Source organism: Emys orbicularis, chromosome 2 (assembly GCF_028017835.1).
Source record: "Emys orbicularis isolate rEmyOrb1 chromosome 2, rEmyOrb1.hap1, whole genome shotgun sequence".
Taxonomy (NCBI): Eukaryota; Metazoa; Chordata; order Testudines; family Emydidae; genus Emys; species Emys orbicularis.
Window position 1 is genome coordinate 270,698,148 of NC_088684.1, and position 16,191 is coordinate 270,714,338.

Sequence of the window (16,191 nt, forward strand, 5' to 3'; positions counted from 1 at the left end):
AAGTTAAACCTGTCTTCGTACAGCTGAGTAGGGAAAAGCGCTGCAGTCTGTCCACACTGACAGCTGCCAACGCAGTGGTGTGGCCACACTTGCAACATTTGCCGCTGTGTTGGGAGCGGTGCATTATGGGCAGCTATCCCAGCATTCATGTGGCTGCAACGTGCTTTTCAAAACGGGGGGAGGGGGAGGGGTGGATTGTGACAGGGAGTGTGCGGGGAAAGAGTGCTTTTTGGAGCATGTCAGCTCTCTATTTTGCAAGTTCCGAACTCCCGGCCCCCTGTTCATTCATTCACTCACTCAAAGCAAGCTGCAATCTGTTTGCTTTTCTCTGTGGTAAGAGCTTTGAAACCGGCACTTCCGCATTCCTGCAGCCAGTCACAACAATGGAGAGGATTGGCCACTTGACAAGGTGATTAATACAGCGCTGCAAGCGTTTACACTCACACCCGTTTGTCGTAGCCACTCCGCTGCAGCTGTTATTCCTCTCGGAGATGTGGAGTACCTGCAGCGGTGTACCCAGGGAGATACAGCGCTGTAAGTGCCCTGCCAGTGTGGATGGGGAGTGAGTTACAGCGCTGGGGGAGGCTTTACAGCGCTGTAACTTGCAAGTGTAGCCAAGGCCTTTGTTTCATCTACATCCTTAAAGGGACACTTATTTTGAACCGAAATTTGTGTCTTACAAAAATTGAGCTTTTATAAAACCCTAATGTTCAAAATATTCCTGATTTTATTCTCCTTCCAATAATTCTGTGAAAAAAATTATTTGCCCGACACAGAAAAGTGGACATTTCCCCCCAGTCCCCTGAATCCATAGGGCATGCACCTAGCAGATCCAAGTGTGGGCACAGGCAGGGAATGGGTGGAGGCAAGGGGCCGCCATTGACCAAGCTAGCAATGTATCTGGAGAAAATGGGAAGCCAATTAGAGAATTGGAACTCTGAGTCTCAATTCCTCCCCGGTCTGCAGTTTACTCAGGGCAGATTGCACAATGACAATTTGCGCTTTATTAATTAACAACTACTGTACTTCCATTCCATGATTTAAGAAAAATTCTAATGGAAGTAGGGTTTCTTCCCTTGAACATAAAAACAACCCCCTATGATGTTTGCAATCCAAAACTGTGGCATTTTGCTGGTACAGATGAAAGGTGAAAAGTGCACTAGGTTTTAAAAGTCAAGTCATTTTTAATTATGGAAAGTGATAGAACTGGTGTAAATACATAACAGGCTGTTACAAGAGGGAGAAAAAATTGTTCTCCTTAACTTCTGTGGATAGGACAAGAAGCAATGGGCTTAAATTGCAGCAAGGGCGGGTTAGGCTGGACATTAGGAAAAACTTCCTAACTCTCAGGATGGTTAAGCACTGGAATGAATTGCTTAGGGAGGTTGTGGAATCTCCATCATTGAAGATTTTTAAGATCAGGTTAGACAAACACCTGTCAAGGATGGTCTAGATAATACTTAGTCCTGCCATGAGTGCAGGAGACTAGACTAGATGACCTCTCAAGTCCCATCCAGTCCTACGATTCTATGATTCTATTTAAAGAAATTTGTTTTGTAACATCATTACTCTTAACCTGGCTGGAGACCCTCCTTTTAAATATGTGCCTTGTTGCGAATATACAGCCCTTAATTTGTTACACCAAGAAGGCAAAGAACAGGATAGTCATTTCCTGGGATAATATATTTTAAATCATATTGGAAATGAACTAATCCAGTGACTCAAGCCAAAATACAGAAAGTGCCTTTTGAACCAGACTAGAGGAATAGTATACAATATTTCATCACCTCAATAAGTCGGTCTCCAGCCTTTAGTCTCCCATCTTGAATAGCTGCACCTCTTGGAAGGATGTTTTTCACATAAATTGGAGCTGAGCCACCAATTGGTACATCTCTTGAAGTGATGCTAAATCCCAAGCCTTCTGTACCTGCATAAACAATATAAAGCATTATCATTTGTCTAAGAAGTGCATATTAATTTAATTATACTGCATATTGATTCTAATTCATCTGTTGCCAATATTTTCTGTTTGTGACAATTACATACAGAAGCCTTATAAAAATACTGCCTAACAATGTTTCGCCGAAAAACGTGAAAACGTAATACCTGGAAATAACAACAATTTTGAATCTTAGGGCCCCGAGTCTTATAACACAAATGACTGTTGGACCCTTTCTCATGAAACCTCTGTACTGGGAATTTCCTGCTCATTGCCATATCTACAAACTTCCACTTTTGATTAAGACGAATGAGATGGAAGTAGGGCAAAGCAGATCTGGCATCCCTTAACTTCCTCTCCCTTGTCAGTCTAGATTTTGTCCTTGATTTAGTACAAAGAGTTCACTGATTTCATTGGTCAATAATCTACTCTCCTTCTATGATGATTCTTTTAGCAATGTCAGCAGTTTGACATTGTTGACCATGAGGTTTTGTCAACTCATCTATAGACTCTGGCAGTGATGGATGGAAACACAGTTCAGTGGTTCCATTCTTTCCACTCGGAGAGGCCTCAGAATGTATTATCAATTGCTCATCCACCCTGAATACTCGCTGATGTGGGCTACCACAGGGTTCCATGCTACCTTACATTGTGTTCAACATTATATTACATATATAATGCCTCTAAGAAAGACAGTGAGACTGTCTAGCCTTCAGTGCTATTGAGATTGCACTCAAGTTTATGTCTCTTTTGCTAGACACAGATTATTACAGTTTCTCTGCCTGGCTAAAGCTCAATTTAGAGAAGTTGGAAGTGATCCTGGGAGATATGAGGAAATAACAAGAACGTACTCTAGGTGAAGTTGTCCCTGTTACTAAGGAGGTATACCCACAATTGGTCAATGTGGTGTACAGCCCAGGGTTTCTTTTGCACCCGATCAACTCCTGGATTCACAAGTAGCCATGGTGGCTAGAAAGGCTTTTTTCCACTAGGCTATGAAAAATTTTTCTTTTTCCTTTTTGGTTTCAACTGTCCCACAGTTATCGGTGGGTTTGTGACCTCCACATTAGATAACCTCAACATTCCACCATGGCGTTATCATTGAGGACCATTCGGAATTTTTCATCTAGTACAGAATGTACATAACCACTTATAGAGCACATAAGCTGTTGGAGAAAGATGACATCTTCACCTTACATTTATAATGTCCACTATAGTTTGGTTCCCAGTCATCTTAGAGACAACCTCTACCCCAGTAACTGAGATCAGCTGGGGGCTCCTGTTAACAGTCCCTAGAGCTGAACTTTGAGGAAGATGAATGTAGTATTCTCTGTGAAGGGTATGCAACCTGGAATTTGCTTAATGCAAAGCCTGAGTTTGTAGACTTTTAGGAAACAGTGTCATGTGCATCTCTTTACTCTATTTTTTTGAGTGAGTAAGATCATATTTACATATACCAAAGAGGTTGGAATCCAGTTTAGTTGACATTGATGCATATGTTGAGTTCCTTGTTTGTACATGAACCCAGAGACATACACAATTGTATATGTTCAGAGATTTAATATTAACACATTTTATAAATTGTAAAATAAAATATGTATGAATTAATTTAGGATAAAAAAGTGGATTTAATTTATTTTCTTACATAACATTCACAAGCATCATCTTCAGCAGAAAAGGTGAACATAGAATAGCTACGTTTTCAGGAGCAGTGAGTGCTTTTGAGACCCATAGAGACTCTTTGAGACACCTACTGAATACGTCTACTCAGTAATTAAACACCCTTGGCTGGCCCGGGTCAGCTTACTTAAACTCATGGAGCTGTAAAACTACGGTGTAGATTTTCAGGCTCGGGCTGAAGCCCGTACTCTGGGACCCCATGAGGTGGGAGGGATCAGACCTGGGTGCCTGAGTCAGCTGACCAGGGCCAGCTGTAGGTCTTTTATTTCAGTCTAGAGGTACCCACAGAGCCAGATCTTCAGGAAGTGGATGCACAGCACTTGCAGAAAATCAGGTCCTTCTAAAGTATTTCAAATGAGGTGCCCACTAATTAAAGCACATACAATTACCAGTCACAATTTTGTAAATCTGAGCCATAAAGCATTTTCTTAAGTAAATATCCTAAAGGGTTTAAAAGAATAAAACTCTTATAAACTGAAATTGAAATCTTACTTTAGGACAGCCACCACTGAAAACATGCTATTAAAAAGCCATCTAAAAAAACCCCCAACCCTCTGCCAGCCAGAAAGAGCAGTGTCTTTTCCAAGTCACCACCCCAAAAAATCCCATGTTGACCAGGCACTCCAATAATTTGGGGAAAGATTTTGGAATATTAAATCAAGATACTCTTTGTAGAAAGAGTTTAAGACAGGAGATGAAAAAAAATTACAATTCTTTAAAGCTTAAGTTTCCTGCACAAAATGAAGAAAAATACTTTGATGTCCATCATCCATAAGTAAGGGTATGTGATTGATATTGTTCAGCAAGTTTGGGGCAGAGCAGTTGTTATGTGCTAACCTAACATGAAATAAATTGGTCTCCTTCAGCTCTATAGGACTGGATATATTTATGTGAACAGTATGAAAACATTCATCCACTTTCAGGACACTACAGAATTTATCAATGTTATTACTTGGAAAGATGGGAAAAGATATAAATCCCGCAGCCACCATGTTTTGTTTAGGAGATCCTAATATTTTAACGATCTTGCAAAATTTTCATATAATTCTTCACTTCCTTCCAAGAGCGTGAAGATGACATGCAGAAGTCTATGGTTATGGATTGATTTCTCAATAATTTTTCTTTTTTCTTTGCAGTATTTATCCTTTTCTTATTTTAAAGTATCTGGGTTGTTGGTTGTTCTGCTTTAAATACAGTTTTTTGGGCTATGTATTGATATTGTTTTCAAGATATTAAAGTTTCTAAATAATGTTAAGGCTATGAGTTCATGCCCAAGACAATGTCTCTTTATGGTTAATCTTAATTCCCTTTGCCTCATTATTATGTGATTGCAGATCCACAGTTCACACACCCTTGTGTTTGATTTTAAACCTTAGTGGGGAAAACAAATTGAACCTCACATTTTCATATTGCAAGTGTGCTTAGCGTAACTATTGTTAAAGCCTTACAAAATTCTACATGTTCACTTGCATAAGGTTAATGTTTGTTTTTTTTAAACACTGAGGCCTGGTCTACACTAGGAGGTTATGTCGAATTTAGCAGCGTTAAATCGAATTAACCCTGCACCCATCCACACAACGAAGCTATTTATTTCGACATAGAGGTCTCTTAAATTCGACTTCTGTACTCCTCCCCAACGAGGGGAGTAGCGCTAAATTCGACATGGCCATGTCGAATTAGGCTAGGTGTGGATGGAATTCGACGCTAATAGCTCCGGGAGCTATCCCACAGTGCACCACTCTGTTGACGCTCTGGACAGCAGTCTGAGCTCGGATGCTCTGACCAGCCACACAGGAAAAGCCCCGGGAAAATTTGAATTCCTTTTCCTGTCTGGCCAGTTTGAATCTCATTTCCTGTTTGGACATCGTGGCGAGCTCAGCAGCACTGGCAACGATGCAGAGCTCTCCAGCAGAGGTGACCATGCAGTCTCAGAATAGAAAGAGGGCCCCAGCATGGACTGATCGGGAAGTCTTGGATCTGATCGCTGTGTGGGGCGATGAGTCCGTGCTTTCGGAGCTGCGATCGAAAAGATGGAATGCAAAGATCTACGAGAAGATCTCAAAAGCCATGACAGAGAGAGGATACAGCCAGGATGCAACGCAGTGCCGTGTGAAAATCAAGGAGCTGAGACAAGGGTACCAGAAGACCAAAGAGGCAAACGGACGCTCCGGATCCCAGCCCCAGACATGCCGTTTCTACGAGGCACTGCATTCCATTCTAGGTGCGGCCGCCACCACTACCCCACCACTGACCGTGGACTCAGAGGATGGGATATTGTCGACGGCCGCTTCCTCGGAGATGTTAGCGGACGGGGAAGATGAGGAAGGAGATGAGGAGGACGAGGCAGTCGACAGCGCTTACAACGCTGATTTCCCCGACAGCCAGGATCTCTTCATCACCCTCACAGAGATCCCCTACCAACCGTCCCCAGGCGTTAACCCGGACCCTGAATCAGGGGAAGGATCAGTCAGTAAGTGTTTTAAACATGTAAACATTTATTTTGAACAGAACAGGAACATTAACAATGGGTTTTTCATGATTGGTTTGCCCTAGGCGCTTAACGTTTAAGTCCTTGCAGTGCAACTACTGCAAAAGAATCTAACAATGTCCGGTTTATCATGATTAGTTTGCCCTAGGCGCTCTACTTTTCAGTCCTTGCCAGTGCAGCTACTGGAAAATAAGGTCTATATGTCCGGGGATAGAGCTGATATCCTCATGGGACATCTCCACGAAGCTCTCCTGGAGGTAATTGGAAAGCCTTTGCATGAGGTTCCTGGGGAGAGCGGCCTTATTGTGTCCTCCGTGGTAGGAAACTTTTCCGCGCCAGGCTATCATCAAGTACTCTGGTATTATTGCCTTGCAGAGCATGGCGGCATACGGCCCTGGTTTTTGCTGGCTTTCACGCAGCATGCGTTCTTTCTCTGTCTCAGAAATCCTCAGCAGAGTGATGTCGTTCATGGTGACCTGATTTGAATTAGGGGAATGTTACTATTGGGACTGCTTGCCTGTTCCTTTACAGAACTGTAACCGGCAGTTTACAGCCACGCGGTGGAGGCGGGAGAGGGGCAGCATACAGGGATCTTTCCCGGGGACAGCCGCGAGGGGGTGGGACAGGGGCAGAGTTCATGCTTGCCGGATTGCCGGCAGCAGGAACTGGCCAACGCTAGGAGCATTGCTTGGAACGTGAAAGGAGGGCACTGCTATAATTTAAGTTTTAAGCAGCCAAAAGTCTACGGCTTACCATGTCAGCCTGCTACACGAATTCTGCTGTCCTGCCCCGCTTGTCTGATCTCCACTGCAAGACCCCAGGCACTGAATGCGAAGGGCGAAAATTCGACCTTGTCCTGAGTGCGCATGTGATAGGTGCTGTGCATGGTCTTCACAGAGAAAGACTATGTTCATTGTTCACAAAAAATTATCTTTTTGAGGAATTCACTCCCTTTTTCCCATCCCACAGCTGCGACTGTCTCCCGACCTACCCTGGCATCCCCCTCCCAGAGGCTGGCGCAGGTTAGGCGGAGAAAGAAAAGGACACGGGACGACATGTTCTCAGAACTTATGGGCTGCTCCCGAGCCGAGGCGGCCCAGCAGACCCAGTGGAGGGAGAACATGTCGCAATACCATCGATCAAACATTGAACAGGAGGAGAGGTGGCGGCAGGAAGACCAGCAGGCGACTCAAACGCTGCTTGGACTAATGAGGGAGCAAACGGACACGCTCCGGCGCCTTGTGGATGTTCTGCAGGACCGGAGGCAGGAGGACAGAGCCCCGCTGCAGTCTCTCTCTAACCGCCCTCCCCCGCCACAAAGTCCCATACCCCCCCTCACCCAAAGTCCCAAGAAGGAGGGGCGGCAGGGGCCGTGAAAACTGTCACTCCACACCTGCAGACTGCTCGAGTACCAGAAGGCTCTCATTCCCCAAAATTTGATAAGTCCTTTCCTTCCCGCCTCACCCAAGCCCCCGTCCCAGTTTCATCCCCTAACTGTGTAGTTGCTAATAAAAAATATGTTTCTGTTAATTACTGTTTCCATCATGTTCTTTTACAGGAGTGTGTGTTTGAAGGGTGGAAGGGGGTTGGTAATTGGAGAGGACAGTCACCTTTACCAGGGTACAGACACGGGGGCAGGTTCAGCAGCAGGTCACACACACGTTGCAGTCACTAGGCACCCTGGTCAGTCTGGGAGGTGGTTTTCATGTTCTGTGTGGGGGTGGGCTATGTGACTTTGTGGCGGGGGAGGGCGGTTAGAGATCTTATGCAGCGGTCCTTAGCCTGGATCACAGAACCACGCAGCAGGGGATCTGTAACCGTCCTCCCCCGCCACAAAGTCACATAGCCCCCCCACACAGAGTCCCGAAAAGGAGGGGTGGCAGGCTCCGTTGAAACAACCAGTCCACCACTGCGGACCCCTCTAGGAGCAGGAGCCTATCATTCCTCGAGTTTAGAAGCGTCCTTTCCATCACTATGCCCGCTCGCCACCACAGTCTGCGTCCCAGTTTCAACAGTTTACCGCGAAACCCGTAATAAAGAAAACGGGGTTCATTAACAAAGTTCCATTTATTTTATTTTTAAATGTGGGTTGGAAGGGGGGGACGGGGTGAACGGGGTATGTAGCTGGAGAGGATAGTCAACATTAACCGGGTAAAAAAACGGGGGCAGGTTCAGCTTCTCTTTAAACAAACTTAAAAGTCACTGGTTACCCTGCTCACTGAGGAACCTAGCTTTCAAAGCCTCCCGGATGCACAGCGCGTCCCGCTGGGCTCTTCTAATCGCACGGCTATCTGGCTGGGCGTAATCAGCAGCCAGGCTATTTGCCTCAACCTCCCACCCTGCCATAAAGGTCTCCCCCTTGCTCTCACAGAGATTGTGGAGCACACAGCAAGCTGCAATAACAATGGGGATATTGGTTTTGCTGAGATCAGAGCGAGTCAGTAAGCTTCTCCATCTCCCCTTCAGACGTCCAAAAGCACACTCCACCACCATTCTGCACTTGCTCAGCCGGTAGTTGAAGAGTTCTTTTTCAGTGTCCAGGGCGCCTGTATAGGGCTTCATGAGCCAGGGCATTAGCGGGTAGGCTGGGTCCTCGAGGATCACTATAGGCATCTCCACATCCCCAACAGTTATTTTGTGGTCCGGGAAGTAAATACCTTCCTGCAGCCGTCTAAACAGACCAGAGTTCCTGAAAACACGAGCGTCATGAACCTTGCCCGGCCATCCGACGTTGATGTTGGTAAAACGTCCCCTATGGTCCACCAGTGCTTGCAGCACCATTGAAAAGTAGCCCTTTCGGTTAATGTACTGGCTGGCCTGGTGGTCCAGTCCCAGGATAGGGATGTGAGTTCCATCTATAGCCCCACCGCAGTTTGGGAATCCCATCGCGGCGAAGCCATCTATGATGACCTGCACGTTTCCAAGGGTCACTACCTTTGACAGCAGTAGCTCAACGATTGCGTTGGCTACTTGCATCACAGCAACCCCCACGGTAGATTTGCCCACGCCAAAGTGGTTCGCGACTGACCGGTAGCTGTCTGGCGTTGCAAGCTTCCAGAGGGCTATGGCCACTCGCTTCTGGACAGTCAGGGCTGCTCGCATCCGGGTGTCCTTGCGCTTCAGGGCAGGCGACAGCAACTCACAAAGTTCCAGGAAAGTTCCCTTCTGCATCCGAAAGTTTCGCAGCCACTGTGATTCATCCCAGACCTGCAGCACTATGCGGTCCCACCAGTCCGTGCTTGTTTCCCGGGCCCAGAATCGCCGTTCCACAGCATCAACATATCCCATTGCCACCATGATGTTCACAGCGCGGTGTCCCGTGCTTTACGAGAGGTCTGTGCCCCTCTCAGACTTAATGTCCTCACCGCGCTGCCGTAGCCTCCTCGCCCGATTTCTCAGCATCTGCCTCTGGAAAAGGTGGATGATAAGGTGCGAGGTGTTGACAACGGCCATAACTGCAGCGATGGTCGCAGCGGGCTCCATGCTCGCAGTGCTGTGGCGTCCGCGCTGTCACTGACCAGAAAAGTGCGTGAACTGATTGCCCGCCGGCGCTTTCAGGGAGGGAGGGCGGGAGTGACGGTTGGATGACGACAGTTACCCAAAACCACCCTCGACACATTTTTTATCCCAGAAGGCATTGGGGGCTCCACCCAGAATTCCAATGGGCAGCGGGGACTGCGGGAACTGTGGGATAGCTGCCCACAGTGCACCGCTTCCAATGTCGACGCTTGCCCCGTTAGTGTGGACTCACAAAGTCGAATTACTGTCCTTAGTGTGGATACACACATTTGACTTTGTAATATCGATTCCACATATTCGATTTAAGTAAAATCGAACTACTCTCGTAGTGTAGACATACCCTAAGTAAAATCTTAAGTCTACTCATCACTATAAAGAGTTGATTTGCAGGTTTTTATACCTAGGCAGATACATTTTCAGGACAAATTTTCCTAGGCTGCTTTATAAAGGCTTTATGTTCCCCCTATAGTCAAGATGATTATTGGGTGTCTTGCCCCCCCCCTTTTTTTTTTAAACAATTGTATTTTTAATGCTATTACACATCTACAAATTCTGGTTAAATTTCATTTTAGATTTTTTGTTCTGTTTATCTTGTGATAAAAGTAATTTTTCTCCCAGATGCATCCTACCAGATGCCCATTTCTACAGATACCATAACATTCCAGTTGTACTTGTCTACTATGAAATCTCTGTACTCTCTGTTGAGTGTAAAAATGGCTGGACCTCTTCTTCGAGATGCTTTACTTTTGCATTTATAAGTGTGCAACCTAAAACTTGGGTTTTTAAATACAACTTCCTGGATAGTCGTAATTTTATATAAATTTATATTGGACTTTCTTAATGGCCTAAGAAACCCAGCTTAAAAAAAGAAAAAGAAAAAGAAAAGAACTCACAAATTTGGGATATATTTTCATGTGAAGATGACATTTTTACCAGCATGCTAGTGTACAAAATAATATTGTTTCCAACAATAAATTTTGAAAGGATAGCAAGAAATGTGGTGACATTTTGCCAGAGCTGTTCTTGCTTTTGCTAAGTTATTTATATTTGCAACTGATAAGATTTTGGTGAACATTTGCTCGGTCCATTCTAGTCAGATTTTTTGTATTTTTCACCATCGTTGTGTATTGGGTATTTAATGTTGTTTAATCAGAACCTGTGTGTTCCATATGTAGTTTGAGGGTTTGATGAACTTTGGACATTATTACAATACATTCAACTTGGGGAACAGGACATGTGGCTGGATGGATTTTATGCCTATTATTTTCTCTGTGCCCATATAATTGATTCAGTTATCCATGCTACATATGTCTCAGCCAACTTGGCAGTAGAAATGTGCATTACTTAGGTGACCCGGGAGAATCAATATCCCCCTGCTGCTGAAAGATACTGAACCTATTTAGTTCTTAGGGAGTAAAACTGATCATCATATTATTATTAATGAAGGAACTGTACAAACATATGGAAGGCTCCAGTGATACCCCTGAAAGGTCCAAAGAAAAGATACTTTCGAAATTTTAAAGGAGAAAAGAAACTGGACACACATAGTCAGAACACAGAGTGAGAGTGGCAAGGAAGCTGAAGGAGAAGATGAGATTCCCCCCCCCCCCCATGCAAAAAAGGCTTTACTGACTTGACAGCCCCTTATAATCATCAGCACAAGACGATTTGATTCTCACATCCAGTCACCCTCAACTTAATTTTTAAGGGGTTGCACCAAGGACAGCATGGACTGAACCTTAGAATCGTTACCTGATTATCTTTCATTTGCGCTAAGCTTTGTAAGCTTCAAGTTAATCTTTTATAGGATTCCAAAGACAAAGACAGGAAATGGCTAAGTTACTGAATGAGGGCAGAATCCATGTCTCCCTCTACAGCTGCTGTCTCCAGATATGATCAAATTACACTTAATGATACTGAAATTAATGAGGCATTTAGAAATTACCCTACTGATTTGTGTAATTCAAATTCTCAAGCTTCTCTTGATAACATCAGCAGCTTTCTTGACAAGTTGGAGATTCCTTTCTATCTCATGTGCAATGCTGAATAAGCGTTCTAGAGTCAGGTTATCCAGGAGGGGATGACAAGCAACAAGCTCAATGATAACCTCAAAAAGGGCAATTAATTGGGCAAGTACTCTCGTCAAGGATAATTGCTCAGAGCAGCATTCTTAACTGAAACAGGGAACTGCAGATTCAAAGTTTTGGTTGTTTTGGGGTTTGTTTTTTGGGAGGTGGGGAGCTGGTAAAATTAAAAGGGGAAAAACAATCCATCGTTACATTATACTGTATACTTGAGTATATACTGTAACGAAAATCCCTTCCTGAATACAGATCAGCCTTACTATGACCTGGGAAGTTGGTACAGGAATGGCAGGAATCTCCTTGTGTGCCACAAAGTTTCTGTTGCCTCCCTATGAAATAGGGGTTAGCCTTCCATTTTTCCTAGGAACAGCTCTTTGGTGGTAAGCAGTATCCTTAGTCTTATGTGCCAGTCTCTTTAAGGTTCTCTGGCATGAAAAAAGTGTGGTCTCCTCACCCACCACTAGTTGATGGCCTATGTCAGGTACAGGTGTGCCATTGTGCGGAAAAGTATTGCCCGGACAAAAGATATTAAGGAGGCCTTGTTCTTCTCAATAAGCATCTGCCCTTCCCCACTTCCTGCCAGGGCCGTAGCAACAAAGAACGTGGCCCCCTCCGAACATATGTCTCAGAGGAAACAGAAGGAGCTAGGATTTAAAATGAGTGCATTTGAGCCCCCCTGCATAATCCGTAAGAGGCATCTACTTTTACCATTGTATCGTACATGATCCATAATGAGCACACAGTATGTGGAGCCGGTAAAAAGGCCAATTGGTGGTTGGCAAACCCAGCTTCCCCTGCATCGGAGCAAGTTGTACAAACCTGAGCTTATACAGCCACCAAGCTACAATGCCTCATGCTCTCCCCCACACTTCAGACCAAGACAAGCACAGCATTCTCCCCAGCAGTGTCAATCTCTGCAGTTTAGACATTTTATTGCATGCCTAAGAGCCAGCCAGTTACGGGAGCAGGTGGAGTACTCCTCACACTCAAGCTGCCAGGTGAGTTCACGGGCAGCATTGATCCCTTTGGGAACACAGAACCAAAATCCAGAGTCTGCTCTGATGGTGCCACACAAGGGCTAAAAATAATAGTCAGTTAATGGCCAAATGCAGTATGCAAATGGAAGCTAGTCAGGTCAGGAAGCAGCTTTCCAGCAAGGGCCGAAGGTCCTTTTCTTGACTTAAAAAAACCCACCACCTGTGTGTTACTGCTAGGCAGGAACTTTGCACACTTTTAATCCATTGACTATTATCTTCCACTGTACGTTCATGGGTTTAACTGGAGCCCATCCAAGCTCCCATCTTCTTTTGGCCGTAAGTGCTTCAGAACGATAAAAAATGATATATTTGTTGCAATGAACGTTCTTTTCAGCTTTATATCTGATTTATTTCATTCCAGTTTTGCCTGTTGGAAGCTAAAGAGGGTACTATTGATTGCTAAACTCCTTGGACTCTTTTTTGGTATTTAAATACAAGTTAGCCATTTGTTAAGGATAGGGGTTGGGTTGAGCTGAAACACAATGGCATGATGAATTGGCACTTTCTCTGGTCTCCATATCGGTATCTGCAGATTAAAGCTTTCATTAAAAATGCACCTCTACCCCAATACAACGCGACCCGATATAACACGTATTTGGATATAACGTGGTAAAGCAGCGTTCGGGGGCGGGAGGGGGGAGCTGCGCACTCCGGTGGATCAAAGCAAGTTCGATATAACGTGGTTTCACCTATAACGCGGTAAGATTTTTTGGCTCCCAAGGACAGCGTTATATCGGGGTAGAAGTGTATATACTTGTGTATATAGCCCTTCAGATTGTGCAAACTCTCCAAATAAAACCCAACTGAGTGCTTTCTTCTAGAGTCTGTAGACAAAGGAATAATGGTTTCACACATTTGAACATCCATTCTAATCTCAATAGATTATTCATCCTGAAGTCTAATTACGAACATTTGGAAAGTCCACATTAACTGTTTCACTGCCAATAATTGTTACAGCAGTATCTTGTTCTATTGTAGGACTGCAGGTAGAGCTAGAACAGGGCTGTTTTTCCCGCAGGTTAAGAAAATGCAAGTTAGTTCATCAGGCTCTTCACTATGGAACAATTCTCAGAGATTTTTTTAAAAATAGAAGCCTCACTTTTCCCCTTTCCAAAACAAGGTAATATACTGATAACTCGATGGTGATGTTTCAATATATATTAGTGTTTTATATATGAAATACCAGGAGCAGTTTCATCATTACCCAAATACAGACAGCCCATGCCATACATAAAGGAGAATAGACTTCCCTTGGGGTAGTGGGCTGTACAGGGACAGTCCGGTTTATTAGATCTGACTTGAAGGGCCCAGAACGTAATCTGCCACTCCCTAAATATTAAGGCTCATGGGTCAAGGAGGCAAATAGCTGGGGAAAATCCATCGGCAGCACAGAGATGAAGGTAGCTCAAAGGTGAATTTTAAACAGAAGCATTTTCATTTAATGGCAGTGTTGCAAGTTCTTAAAATACATAAAACGTGGGGATATTTAAAAAAAATCCATGCAGAAGTGCCACACATTGTACGGCAACAATTATAGCAGGCAAGGTAGAGAAATGGGCTCTTTCAGGTCCATGTTATCTCTCCTCTTTGGAACCATTCTCTGGATAGACAGGTTAATTATTTCATCAACTATGCACTCTATATGGCCAAGTGCGCTTCGTTAGAGTATACACCACACCTGCAGAACCAGGCAGAGAGAATACATGTTGTGATGCCACAAAAGGGGGCTACATTAAGATGATTAAAACCATTTTAGATGTTCTCTGAGAAGTATTTTTTGGAGTCCATATTTTCAGGACTACACATGCACAATGAGAATAATGGGATGTGCAAATGATCAGTTAGAAATCTATGAAATTACGGCAGTTGCATGTGCAAACAAGGTAGCTGCAAAAATTAATTGCATGCCTGATTGGCTATGTGGGTCTGAGAATCTAGAACATCATTTCCCCCTCTAACCAAAGAACACACTCCTAAATAAGCATTATGATCATTCCAGTATTAAAGTCCAGCCATTTTCACTGCATACTTGCTAAAACTAATGGTTAGAGGGTTTTTTTTTTCACCACAGGAAAATGGTGTTTGTAGCACCTCTATCCAGAAACTCAAAAATGGCTAAAGTGATTGATTTCCTTTCAATTTCACATCAGATTTGAGGTAAAACTTTGAAACTCACCTAAGTGGTTTAGAAACCTAAGACCCATTTTCAAAAGTGACTGAGACCTTTGGCTTTTACATCTCAATAGGACTTGGTATCCTAAGTCACTTTTGAAAATTTTACCCCACACATGGACAACTTCAGCCCAAAAGGTGACTATCTCAGAAAAGTATGTGTGAAAACAGGAAACTATCATGAAAAATATTTAGCAGTCTTTGCATAGCGGGTACAAACTCCATGTTATAATTAATTCAGGGTCTCAGCCTGAAATCTTTACTTTGTCCTTATCTAGGGTGCAGTGGAATTTTGCATGAGTAAGCACTGATTAAAAACTAGGCTCTGACCCTTCAAGCAGCTCTGCACATGGGCCACTATGACTTTCTGGAGCTCCACATCTTCAATGGATAGCTAAAGAGGTGCAGAAGTCCGTCCGCAAATTGCTATGTGTAAGCTCAGGGCTCAAGAATGGACTTCAGTATATGGCTCCAAACCAGAAAAAATGTAAACGCTTGCAATTCAGATTACAAAATCTAAAAACCAAATTACTTAGGCCAATTACCAAATTATCAGATAAGATAGATGGGTTGAGTCACCTACGTTGGATTTCAATTTTTGCTATAATGTCAAAATAAAATCGCAGAATCTCTGACCTTTGGCTGACTCTTTTGGTTTTCTGAAAGATTCTCTTTTCATGATTGATTTATAGACCGCTTGGGAAACTAGAACTAAAGAGTTTGTTCTAGTCTCCATGTCCACTTTACATATAGGTTTCTGCTTAACATTTTATTAAGTATTATTAGTATTGTATTTACTAAATCTAGACAAAAAGCTATTTCAAGCCTAAATGAATTATGCACTAAATGTTAATATATTGAACGAGCAATGGTGTTTTCCTTCAGGTGATGAGAAGCCATTTTAGTCCACAGCAGTCTTGAAATATTCCATGTTGTTTCCAGACTAGTGTGTTTGAACTCTGAGTGATGTGATGCCTGACTGAAAGCAGTCCTTTGAATGCTTTAGGGACTATTGAGCTAAATGTTATAAGCTAATGAACATATGAAGAATGAGACTCCTGGAATAATCTTTTTTGTTTGTAGTACATTATTTATAACAGTTGGTCCAGATTTTTCTCAGTTACACTGGCTTAAATCTAGAGTAGTTTTGTCTAAAGGAGTTTATTTGGGTCTCTGCTAGTGTAACTGAGATCAAAGTTTGGCCTGACTGTGAGTGTTGTATAAGTGGCCTTATTCTCTCTACATGTCAGCTGGGAGGAATTTTCTCTATTT

The 16,191-nt window shown here is 43.6% G+C and overlaps 1 protein-coding gene across 8 annotated transcripts in view; it reads right to left on the reverse strand.

The window, feature by feature from the left end:
- The window catches only part of PARD3 (par-3 family cell polarity regulator), a 658,895-nt gene that overhangs the window by 243,685 nt on the left and 399,019 nt on the right, over positions 1–16,191 (reverse strand). For all 8 annotated transcript variants that reach the window (XM_065400237.1, XM_065400238.1, XM_065400236.1 and 5 more), the window contains one exon: positions 1,788–1,927. In XM_065400237.1, the coding sequence (XP_065256309.1) occupies positions 1,788–1,927 (140 nt within the window). The remainder of the gene's footprint in view (positions 1–1,787; positions 1,928–16,191) is intronic.